At 40.2% G+C, this 13382-nt stretch overlaps 1 protein-coding gene across 1 annotated transcript in view; it reads right to left on the bottom strand.

The window, feature by feature from the left end:
* COL6A1 (collagen type VI alpha 1 chain) overlaps positions 1-13382 on the bottom strand; it is a 91945-nt gene that overhangs the window by 72914 nt on the left and 5649 nt on the right. Inside the window, exon 3 of the mRNA XM_086956235.1 lies at positions 12607-12736. Coding sequence (XP_086812361.1) covers positions 12607-12736 — 130 coding nt within the window. The remainder of the gene's footprint in view (positions 1-12606; positions 12737-13382) is intronic.

The following is a 13382-nucleotide window of genomic DNA, read 5'->3' as shown; positions in this document are numbered from 1 at the left end:
AATTCCATAAAGGAACCCAGAATCAGGGGTACTGGGATCCACCTTTGCTTTAGTGCCTTGGGGAAGCTTTCCTTCACTGGCAGCCACAGACGGTAGTACAATACCCAGAACGATCAAAAAGCATACACAGAAAATATGCATCACAGGAGAAGATAGGAATTTACAGGAGTCACTACAAACAAGCTATAGTGTAATGCTGAATACGACATACATCCGAAACATTACTCGGTATTAATACAACAAGATATATGAACCAGTTTCAATACCATAAAAGACAGAGGCCTATATGAATTAGCTGATACAAAACCCAGTCAGTGCGTGACGGTGTACGATACCCAGAATAATCAAAGGGTGATTAAAATACTGGGCACAAGCAGAAACAAGACCCAGTGTAACCAAGACCTAATATAAACATGACTACACACAATTCCTAGGGTGAAAATGGCAAGACCGAAGGCCCACAATGCAGTCACAAGACCCAGAGTAAAAATAATGTGATGCAGTTTTCACTGTTAACATGATAAGGTGCTACAGTAGTATGAAGATGCGAAGGCACAAGACCTACAACTAACATGATGAGATGAAAGACCCAACATGAACATTGTGAGCTACAAAACACAGTATGACCACAAAACTATACAAAGACATGCCAATGGATATCACCAGACACTTGTACAAGAATAAACATGATGGGCCACAGAACGCATTACATACATCACGAGGTAAAAATCCCATTTGGAACTTGGCATGAAATAAGAACGAGAAAGAAAGTTATGAGATACAAACTTAGTATAATGGCTGGATTCAAAACACAGTTTGAATGTGATTAGAGACAACCCCCCCAAAATATACACAATGCAATGCAGCAACCAGCATGGCCACAATCACCACCCATCACATGAATGCGCCTTTATTAAAGGGAACCCCGGGTGAGTCAAATCAGTTAGCAGCACATTATACATCGATTAGCTTTGACTCATGAAAGATAATGGTATGGCTCTTGAAAGATGTTGTAAGACTGTGATCTTTCCTATTGACAAATTGGTAACAGTATCCACGACTGAAGCTACAAAATTATCCACTTAGAGGATAAAAGTCTTAAATACATTCTTGTTTAGTCTACTATAATGCATGCAAAGAATCTTAATGTGTCTACCAAGACGTTTTCACATTATCACCAGAAGTCATTTAGGTAACACCTTCAAAGCATGTGTATGCTGATTTGATATCCTTCTTGTCTTGCAAAATCACTCTGCTACCGCTTATAAGTTCCCAACACGCCTCACTCCAGCAGAACATCAGTACTTAAGTGCCTCAGAGTGGGCAAGAGCTCACCCTCCCTGATGATACCAACATAAGACCATGCATAACTTAGAACTTTATTCTTCACTGAGAAAGCCTTGCAAAAATCATTAAACTTCACCAAGTGGCCTTTGTCCCTGCCATCACCAAGTCTGGCAGTGTTTCCCTACAGCCAACAGATGTAACTCAGAAGCTTACATATGCCTTTGTCACTCCACTTAAAAAAAAACAAAAAAACTCCACAAAACCTGCATTTCTGCAAAACTTCAGGTCAATTTCTAACCTCTTGCTTGGTTCACTGTGGGTATATTAATGTTTTAAAAGGCACCTGCCTAAATATTGTGCTAAAAGGGATATTGTGATTGACTAAATGGATATTGTGATAGATAGCAAGTGGGTATAGGTAAGTATAGTTTTGCTATACTAAACAGCCTTCTACGTATCTTGCAGATTTATATCTACATGGTAGGTAGCTGTGCAGTTATGCACACTAAAGAATAGTAAATATATATATAAATATATATATTAATTACCGCACCAAACCCACTCCCTTTCAAATGTGAGATTATTCCTCACCCAACAAAGCCTTCTTTGGAATTGAGGGTTTTCCATGGCCGTTCCTGTCAAATAGCATCACACAGATGAAATTCAGTCCCTTTCTCTTCTACTGTAACTGAAATCACTTTTGGTGTCCTCGATTGATCATTTTTGACCATGAGTTGTCATTATTGGCAGCACTCAAGGGTCTGTTCACAAAGAAGAATCTACAGTTGTAGATTTGCTGCTAGTAAATTTAATCGTACGCTTACTGCTTTGGGCTATTCACAAAATTCAAGTGAAAACTACTCAAAAGTCTAGATTTATATGTCTTCACCCCCTGAAACAGGGGGAGGAGTCAAATGTATGAAATTTAGGTTACCACTGACAAAGGAGAACAGTAGTAAAACCTGCACCACACATGGCCAACAACTTATACTACAACACAGTTCCACAGAAAATAATGTTGGTAGGGACTTAAAATAAAACCGTAGGAAATAATGTGGAATATAAATACATTGTTTAAAATAAGGAAAAATATAAACAGTTTTAATTTAATATTTACAAAATCATCTGAAATTATTTTTTTTTTCTTTTTTCAACATATTTTAATAACCTTTTTTCAATTTAAATATTTATGTAACATAATTTTAATTACAATATAGTTACATTGATTTCAATTAATTCTATACACCACTCTTAATAATTATTAATAAACAATAAAAAAAATCTTTTACTTTAGGTGGGATTTTTTCATTTAAAATTCAAGAAATAATGGTATTTTAATTTAATATAGTTTATATAATTAGATTTTTCATTTAAGTGTAAGTTAATAGTGGATAATAGAGGTTATCCAGACAGGTGATCAACAGAAATTTTGGAAACTAGTAAATACTGTCAGCCTAGGGGTCTTACCTTGTATGATTGTGGAAAATACCTGTATAGCTTATGGTCTACTTGTTATGCAGGTTCCTTCATTTCCACACATCAATTATGATAAAGAATTACACTGGTTTTCATCCAAAGAATTCAAATCACGATTGTACCTATGAAACTGAGTAGACCTGCAGGCCCAGATAATATCCTGGCCATAATTATCAAGTCTAATAGCGGCTGGTGTGTAAGCATATTTGGGCACTGGTTGAATAATTAAACCTGGGGTATTTTTAGATACGTGGATGGGCTCTGTGGTAAACCTCATTCATAAAAAAGGTGACAGAAGCCTGCCATCAAACTGTAGACCAATAAGTCTATTAGATGTTTGCGAGGTAGTATTTAAAAAATATACATTGTACCCCCTAGAGAAATAGGTTTGGCTAAAAGTCTTCTTCCCATCAAACAAGACAAGTATCGGGAGGGCCACTTCATTACTAATCACTGTTTCACTCTGTGGGCATTATTAAGAAATCCTTGGATGTGCCATCCCGCCTTCAGCATAGTGGAAAGAGGACAATGATTATGTCATTTCAGATGTCATCAGTGACGTCATAAATGTTGTCATAGAACATCATGAGTGATGTAATATGTGGAGTCAGAAGTAGTGCATGGAGGCGTCACAAGTTAAAGTTTGCTCTGTTAAGTGTATTTGGTGAATTTCTGTGTTTTTTAGGGTCAAAATGTTACTGTCCTCACTAACATATTCACCTCTACTTATAACGTTACTTCAGCCTTTGTTTTTTTCAGTGCATATATGTGAACCATGTTGGTTTGTTACGGTGGCACTGACTTAGCACAAGCACTTTTCATAGACATATTAGTATATTCTAGGCCCACTTGGGCTGATTTGTTTAACATTGCACACAGGTATAAGCAAATGACCTGTAACTTGTGAACACACAATTTAGGTAATTTAAAGGCATGGAGCTATGTTGACTGAATTATGACTTGGTTTGATGAATATATTATGCTATGCACGCACTTGTCGATATTCCGTATATATATATATATATATATATATATATATATATATATATATATATATATATATATATATATATATATATATATATATATATATTCAGCTCCGAAGAACCCCCTCCCCAGCCAGGGAAGGAAGCGGCCGCACTCTCGTGGAACTTTCAAAAGTATTTTATTGCACAAACAACAGGACGCGTTTCGGCAGATGTGCCTTTTTCCTCTGTGTCAACCTGTGCAACAAGTGTTGCCGCCATTTAAGCTTGCATTTCAAAATCGATTACACATTTTTTTCATGTGAATACATTGACATGAAAGACAGACAAAATCTTCATTACGACTGTGGCGGCCATTTTAGACTGGTGTACATAATACTTAATACCTTAATAAACCGTGAATTCAATAATGAATTATTAACCTGCCAAATTCACAAGTCATGTATTATGTCAATCATGAAAACAAAATTTCAGAAAATAACTAAACAATTAGGCCCTGTATGGGCAAAGACACTTAGTTCACAAAATTGAGCCCTGTATGGGCCTATATATATATATATATATATATATATATATAATATATATATATATATATATATATATATATATATATATATATATATATATATAATATATATATATATATATTCCTGCTCTTCGTACACCAAACAGCGCGTAACTCGTCAGGTGGGTGCTGCGGCGCGTTGGTGTGCAGCGTAAAATACGAAAGCTCAAAGTTCTCCTCAATCCACGGTAAAGAAGGCAGCACTCTCGGGATGTTCTTTTCTTAAGCGGTATTCATTGCACAGACAGACGCGTTTCGGATAAACCTCCTTCTTCGGTGTCAGAATGTAACGCGCTGCGCGGCACCATTTTAATTTATAGGCATGACATAATGAAAACAAAGGAGGGACTACAGACGTCTTGCTGAATAGCGCACGCCATATTGGAAGTATGATCAAATACCATCATCACACTAATCTCATTTTTACCTATGATGGCATAAATAACTCAATAATTCATCATAACAATAATGCCAATTCAGTCATATCATAATCAATCTTGCTGTGGATCGGCAGTGGCAACCAAGAAGGTTGCCCAAACGCCCTCCATATTAATAATAGAATCGCAGATCAATTCATAGGCGTTATGCCTTCATACGAATAAAAAAAAAATTCTCCAAATATCTCATACCACTGTTTAGACAAAACGGGCACTGACACTGCAGTTTGCTGTAAGTTATTGTGCTGAGACCTTTTTAGCTGTAGAAGATTTAGTAGTGCAATTTGGGAATGGCATCTGCTTACTATTTTATGGGGTGGTGTCTGTCTGTCCTTAAACCCCTCCTTAACCCTACCTTGACCCCTCCTTACTCCTACCTAAACCACCCCTATTTTGTAGTATGCATGCCCTATTTTTCAACAACTTCCCTGGTCTCCCGCAGATTTACTACTAAGGGGTCGATTACGATTAGGGGTGGGCGTAGTGTGCGTAGTGGGGCTACGCGAAGCACCGCAAAGTGGGGGGAATCTATGCCCACCCACACACTTCGCGTAGCCCCACTACGCACCGCACGCCTCCCTCCTGCCCTCTTCTAAATGCCCAAATATAATGTTAAACATGCCCGCGCATGTGCATTTGTCTGGAAGAAGTCGGCGCGACACCAGGAAGAGGGAGCCCCGGGACGCCGCATCTCAGGTAAGTCCTTTTTAATTACTTTTACAATGTTTAACATTATATTTGGCCATTTAGAAGAGGGTGGGAGAGAGGCGAGTGGCAGGCAACTTCGCTCCACCATGGCGTGTGCGTAGTGTTGCCTACTACGCCTACTTTGCGAATCTCAAAGTAGGCAACACTACGCACACTCCGTGGACGGAGCGGAGCACTGCGCCCACCACTAATTACGATGTCATTTGGAAACGGTTCTGAATAAATCGGTCTCGGAATCCGTACCGAATAAATTGGGTCCTGCGCGTCCAGACGACCAATTAAAGTGCTTCCAAGCCTCATCCGGTCGGACTCGCATTGTGTTTGCGTTCTGTGTTCTGTGTTCAGAACACTAACACAGGCGCCCATTGAAAAAAGGGGTGGTTGGGGAAAACCGTGCACCCTGTGGTGGGCGGGCACCCCATGGTGCCTGCCACATTGTGCATGGTTGGGAAGGGGGGTCCCTTAGGTACCCCCACGGGCCCCATTTGGATGCCACCAGGTGAAGGTGGGCCCACAACGGTCCACCAAAGACAGATTCCCATGGCTTTTTCATGTTGGGTAGACCGAAAAAGAACGGCTGTCCGAATCAGTCATCGTAATCGCTCATCCGGAAATCGTGTCCATGTAGCTGTACGATTCGGCTACGAAAGACTCGGTCTGTCTGAATGCCTTTTGGAACCAATTCGTACTGCCTGTACGGTTTACGGGCATCATAATCGGTCATTGGGAAATGTATACGATTAGTTTAGAAACTAGAGTTCCGAATCGGACTCTGCAATAGCGAATCCCATCCGGAGCCTTTCCGAATGACATTGTTATCGGCCCCTAGGTGGTAAACTTATATGTGTGAGGATCACCCCACCTAAAAGACAGGAAAGGTGGAGGTGGAGATTTACACTTGCAGGTTTGTATTAATAGTTTTATTTTGTAGTACTTTAATAGTCCTGTTGTAGAACCACTAAACACATTGCCAAACAGAGTTTCTTCTTAAGTAATACATTTATTGTTTAGTTAATGAAAACCTTAACAATTTTTAGATAAAAAGCATGGTACAGCAGGTTTCATAATTAAAGATCGGAGACCATATTATAAAAGCATTGATTCCTTGTGTCAAGATAGTCAGAACAATATATAATGATTGTTATCAGGACAGTAAAAAGACAAAAGACCCCATTAGGATGACGGGCGGACTTAGTCCGCCCGCCATCCCGTCGTAAAAATGGACCGCCCGCCATAAGGGCGGGCGTCCCTTGGGTGCTATTAGGATGCGCCCTCCACATTGGCGGGCGCATCCCTAACATTGTGGCAGACGGTGTACTCAGCACCGCCCGCCACAATGTTAGGGAGGCATGTTGTGCACTTCCATGCACAACATGGGAGGCACTGCGCGGTGCCTGCTATGTTGTGCATGGTACTGCAGTGGGGTACCTTGGGTACCCCCATGTGCACCCCCCACACCCCCGTAGTCCTTGGGGGCCCGCAACACCCCCCCCTAGCAGACTCTGCATGCCGTTCCGTGGCAGCAATGCCGCCACGGAAAGGCATTCCTCAATGCACATAGCAATATGGCTGGCGTGTCAAACAGACACCGCCACCATATTGCAGCCTTTTCCGCCCGGTCGCAAGTCGACCGGGGCGGAAATGCGGCGGACGGTCTCTCCGTCCGCGGCAGACTCCCCAGCCATAATAATATGGCGGGAGTCTTTCCTATAAGGATGGAGGGCGGATTGCCCCCGCCGGGCCGGCGGTGTCCTCCGCCGGCCTGGCGGGGGCAATCCGCCCCCATCCTAATGGGGCCCAAAGTCTTCAGTCTTGAGATCGGGCATAAAATATTTGTCTCGAGCTAACTAGATGTATGAAATTTCAGCTGTAATTAACTAAATGTTTCCAATTTAGGCAGTTCATTCAATGTGCAAAGCTAGCAATGTGGATACTGGGATAAAAGACTAAAACCCTAAGTGCATTGCTAGCTAAAGTTGTCAGACAATATTCAGTTTTGCAAAGCACCCTAACAAATGCATCCTCTAAGAGTTGGTTCAGTGTTTAAGTAGTAGCAAGGTAAGTACAAACTCCATTCTTGGCTTTAAACGTTTTTTAAAGTGCGTGGTGTTGCTGGCACGTGAATTTCATAGTGCATTATAAATTATGGTGAATGACTTTATTAATCTTGTTAAATAAAAGCCATAGCAATGAGATATCAAATGTTAAAGTTGTATGTTTACCAAAAGGGGAATAAGAAAGGGATAGGGTACAGGGAAACATGATTCAGTGGTTTAAAAATCCAGACTTATATCTCTGTAGAAGTAGAAGACAGTATTGTACACTATTGTTCTCTAGACAGCCGGGATGGTGTTATACTGCTTTTGGTGCCGGGTCTTGATCATTCCGATATCCGAAGTGACTGCTTCGAAGCCCAAATATGAGGAACATGAGGCTCGGAGGTACCAAGCAACAGAGGGGGCAGTTTGTTATTAGGCCCCTCTGTATCTGAAACATGGATTTCACCTGCGTGCAGACTTACAGTCAAATCGATGCTAGAAAATAAGGATGAAGCAAATACTCATTCAGCGAAATAATGACTTCCCATATGGGATTATTAACAAGTGGCTACGTCTTAGTGAAATAAAATATAAGATCCCAGTGTGCTTCCATTTGGATACATTTCTATGCTGGGTGCTCCCCAAGCTCCCTCGGGTGAGCTTCGAAACCTGTGGCAATCTTCAGCTAAGACCTAGCTCTCATACCACAAATAAACAACATGAAAATATATATTTGTTTTTTATCCTACTTCCGTGGAATTCATCTATTATTGCAACCTAGCCTCTAAGTTGGTGTTGTCCTTACAGTTTGGTATGTGTTGACTACTATAATAGAACGTACTTGGATCTCTCCAACAAACAATCCACAAGATCCAATAGAATGATGTTCCAGACAACTTTTCTAAACTGTCACACCTACATAAACTAACAAAATAAATTAGGTTGTCTTTCCAGGCCCACCTCTCATTAATTATGTGGACACTCAAACAGTTTGGGAGAAGAAAATTTCAACTTTGTGCTTCACTCCTCTAGAACTCCCTACTAATGTTTCAACAAGAGCAGCAGCGGGCCTTAGAAGTGCCGCACCTTAGTCCCAGTTCCAAATATGTATTAGCAAATGTGCTACCTCCATTGACGTATGCTGCTGAATAACGTCACTGTGTAGCCAGATCCAGAAACATTTTAAGAATAGTGGGGGTGCACCATCACAAAGTCCAAAAAGGCAAAGTTTGTATCAAAATTATTCCTTCTCTATTCATTAAATGTTGTGGAAAAGTTCATCATATCAATCATACATGAATCAGCCAACGCGTTTCTCTCCCACATCGGGAGCTTCCTCAGGGCAAATAATTTTGATGGTCTCCAATTATGGTACCGTAATATCTCTGTAAGTAGTGTAGTGGCAATTGTATTAAAGGACCACTGTCACCTTGATTAGTCGGCTTTTTAATACTCTTGTCAGTTAAATCATCAATGGAAGTTCACACAGCATAGTCTTGTCATGGTAGAGAAGAATTAAAGTAGATTATTCTGCGTAGGACCTCTTTTTTAAAATTAATTCTCAATTGAGTCATCAATGGGAGTACGCACCGCACCGCCTTGTCATGATGTAAAAGAACTAAAATAGGTTCTTCCGCCTAAAATCAGGCATTGTCCCTGAATCCGGACAATTCAAACGCGGCGTAGCGGTATAGTAGCGGCGTCTATGGTCCCAATGCCTCCCTACTAATGCCCTAAATCTGGAGACGGCCTTTGGAAAGTGTTTTAAAATGCTTGAAGATCGGCTCTTCCACCAAGCAAACGGACTTAATCTAACTTAATCTGCCTGATTTCTTAGCACCTTCGCCCCTTCCTCTACTCCTTGAACATTATGAAGCATCTGTCCAGATATTATGGAATATCTGTCCAGATTCTGCAGGACAAAATAATGAACATAAAAAGGCATGTACCATTTCAGCTATAAATTAAGCCTGAGCGGAGTTGCAAAAAAAAACTATGCCAAACTACGTGGTGCTCCGCATGAGGCGGAGTGTGTTAGATAAATGCAGTTTCCTGTGATTTTCAGCACCAAGTGCTTGTCCGCACCGTGCAATCATCTTGAACAGCACCATGCACATCGTTAATGGGGGCTGCTTCCTTTCTGCCACTCAAGTAGATTTTTTACCCGAGCTGCAGCTTTCTCAAAGCAAACGGACGGTTTCTCAACACGGGCGGATGCGACCACTCGCAATGAGTAATCTGACCTCCTGCTTTGAGAAATCTCGCCAGGAGGCCGATTTTCCATGCTCGCGCTCGCCAACTTGACGTTGGCAATCGCAAAAGAGAAAAAAATCTCACCGGAAGGTGGATTTTCCGCGCTTGCCAACTTGATGTTGAAGAACACGAGTGAGGAAAAAACTCTGCTACGCTGACCAGAGTTTTTCGGAACTCTGCAAACTCCACGTAACGCGGATTGTGGAAAACTATGCAAACTCGCGGAGTGGAGTTCACTGCCCAGGCTTACTATAAATATTCATCAGCTACAAAAAACCTAAAATGAACCTCATGAGACAAAAAAAGCCAGTATGAACTTGTAATAGAAAACCTGTGTGAACATGACAAGATTCAGGACCAAGTATGAAAATGTTAAAAAATGCAATATCGTTTTCTATCAGCATAAGACACAATCCAGAGTATGGGCACGATGATGAAAAAACCTAAATAATGCACTTCATATTTATGAAGATAGTCTATGAATCTTTGTAGTGATGAGACACACATCAACACCTTAGGCATTGTTGATTTTGTCACTGGACGATTTCTTATCCGTCCATTGCTCGTTCCTGCACATGTGTATATAGTGCTCTCTGCCTGATAGGTTCCAGACTCAATAGATGATTCAGCTGAAATCTGGGCATCTTAGCAGTGTTGCGGTTTTAAGGGAAACTATAGGGTCGCAAGTGTAACCAGTGGCAATAGTTAAATAAACTTCACCTAATTGGAAGGTATTTCTAATTAAAGGCTGTATTTATCCATATTTATGTTTTTGCCATCTTCTTAGTATTTATCCATATTTATTTTGTGTTTTAAGAATAAATGGAACTGTAACATTGTATCTTTCCACATTTATTTAACTCTTGAATGTGCACTCATACATGGATGCTGGTCTCGATTTAGCAAAGTAAGCAGCCAAGCATGACAAAACGCTACACCAACAGGTACATATTAGTGTTATGCTACTAATATATGTTAACACATGCCTTTTTCATGGAATCTCATCCTGTTTTTGAACTCTCCATGCTGTCTATCTGTTCAACTATTGCCTAGAATTCATGAAAGACAGCATGGTGTGTCCCTCACGACAAGCACCATTTTCAGTATTTTTCCACTTTTAAAAATAAATACAGACAGGAAACATATTGCTTTGTGCCTGTATTTATCTGTAAAATCAGTTAAAATAGAAAACCAGAAGCCTTAAATATAGGCAGGAGGAGATCCCAATAACATTTAACGTATGTTAACCCTAACTATACTATTTTTTATGTATGTTGAGCTCTGATGTACAAACATATTTACCTTCAGATCTTCAGTCATTTGCTGAATTCATCATAAGAGCTGAGATTGTCACTGCACTCAATTAAAATCGGTTCTCTTAGCATGAGAATGAAGATTATATCAAATTGAATTTAAGAAATGAACATGTTATCCCTGCAGACAATGTATTTTATTGTTGTGGATACCCTTATCTTGGGAATGAATATTCTGAAGAATTTAACTTGAGAAGATAACTAGTTATTCCTACTAACAACATATTATACTTCTTTATATGACTGCGACCTTGATGGACATTTTCTTCTTAACATTTGTTGCATGAACAGGACGATTGATTCATTAACCGTGAAGCAGCGACTCTTGTGATGAGAGACATGTTGGTTGTTTGTTTGTCGAGAATTGTTTTTGTTAGGTTGTGAAAAATCTAGATCAAAATGTATGGAGCTTCATGAATAAAACTGACTTTTTTATTTAAAAAAAATAATAAATAGGTAGACAGATATCAAAAATCACAATTGTGTTGTTCCTGTCTATCAGTCAGGCTGATCCACTTGTTACTCAAACAACCTGCTGTTATGAAAAATGTGAAGGCACTCAGTCGCTTGGAAGTTGTCTTCTTTTGATTCGGTTAGTGATCTATGTGAATCACATCAATAAACTTCTGTATCTGTTTTCTATCCCTAATTTCAAATCTGGCACATTTATTTGTGTTTTTTGGACTCTTCATATTTATAAGTATGGCTCATAAAATCATTACTGTTTCTCATAAATGTTCCCTAAATAAGAGTGCCATGCTGGTAGAAAACATTAGCAGAAATGGGCCACTGAACTTATTTGCTTAATTGTTAACATTGTGTATTGCATCATACCAGTGCTTGTAATTCCTTTTTCTTTTCACATAAAGATTCTGAAGTCAGTTCCATGAGCTGTAATCACGCTCATCATTATCTTAGAGTTCATAATTTGCGAAATTAGAGCATACAGCCAGCTGTTCAGGGCCAGAACTGGACGCCATCTTTGTGAGGGCTTTCAATGATTTTGTGAGAGTCACTTTTACAGCAAATAATAAAACAGATACACTTCTTATTCCATCAGGACCTACTGAATACGTGTTTACACTTCCTCATGGACATCTTCTTCCCAGGGTTGCCAGGGGCGTGCCAGTGCTCATTGTTTCCTATTGGCTAGTGAGCCCTCCTCTCAAGGCAGGTAGGTTATGGTTAGGATTAGTGTTAGATAGAGGATAAGGTTTTGGCCTGGTTTTATGTCAGGGTTGGGGTGAGACTTTGGGTTAATGTTAGATTTGGAGTGGGGCTTAGATTGAGGGAGAGGGTTAGGCTTTGGATTAGGAATATGTTTAGAGGTATCATTGTAGGTAAAATAGGATTCAATTTAGGGTTATGTTAAGGTTAGGTTATAGTATAGGGTTAGAATCTGGATTAGTGTATGGAGTAAAGTTGAACCTATCTCCCTTGTCTTGTAATGATAGAGCGTCCTATTCCTCTTCCATCGCCCAGAAGGCTATACCTCTTCCCTATAAGAGGTAGCCGAGATGCTAAAGTGTATGCGACCTTTACCTGGATGTTAACTGGTCGATGAAGCTCTTAGTGAAATCCTTTACTTGTTTGACAAGGTTGCCAAATGGTTTCACTCTCAGAGCGACACTCTCCGAAGTGTCCAGAACAAAGAAGAGGTCCACGGGGCAGTCTAAAAGAGACAACACACAATTCATCAATGAAGATCATAATGGTATACAATGGACAACTTGAGAAGAATATAACAAGAACACATCACAACAGAAGACATCACCACAACATGGTAACACAGAGTCAATACACACAAGACAACAGAAGTGAGTTTGTTAAGGTAGCTCAGCTGCTCACGCATCTTCAGGTCACGCCAGTCCGCCTGGGTCCTCTCTGGAATGTTCCATTGAGTGACTTCTCATGGTGTTGCTAGGTCTCCCCTTGATGACACCAGCCCCAAAAGTGACTTGGCTTTTAACTTGGGTTTAACTTTAATAATATCACTGGGTCTGGTAATATAGTTTTCACTTTCCTCATGTCTCAAAAACATAATTGTCTGCACCTGGTCAAGTGACCTGAAGATGGTGACCTCTGTGAATTTAATTCAACAAAACACAACAGACAACCTAGGGTAGAGGCAGGATAGGAGGGTCATAGCACATTTAAATAAATTGTATCTCCCAAGCACCTATGCAGAGGTGCATATAGAGTGCTGGAATGTCCCCATTCTCGTTGTTTTTACCTATTTCTGGGGCATTTGGGAGCATCATGAGATAGCCGCCAATCAAGAAGTATGTTGCACAAGACCTTAGAACAGCATGCCAAAC

This window comes from Lissotriton vulgaris, chromosome 2_1 (genome assembly GCF_964263255.1).
Source record: "Lissotriton vulgaris chromosome 2_1, aLisVul1.2, whole genome shotgun sequence".
Taxonomy (NCBI): Eukaryota; Metazoa; Chordata; class Amphibia; order Caudata; family Salamandridae; genus Lissotriton; species Lissotriton vulgaris.
The sequence above is the reverse complement of the archived record's forward strand: the minus strand, read 5'-3'. Positions and strand labels throughout refer to the sequence as shown.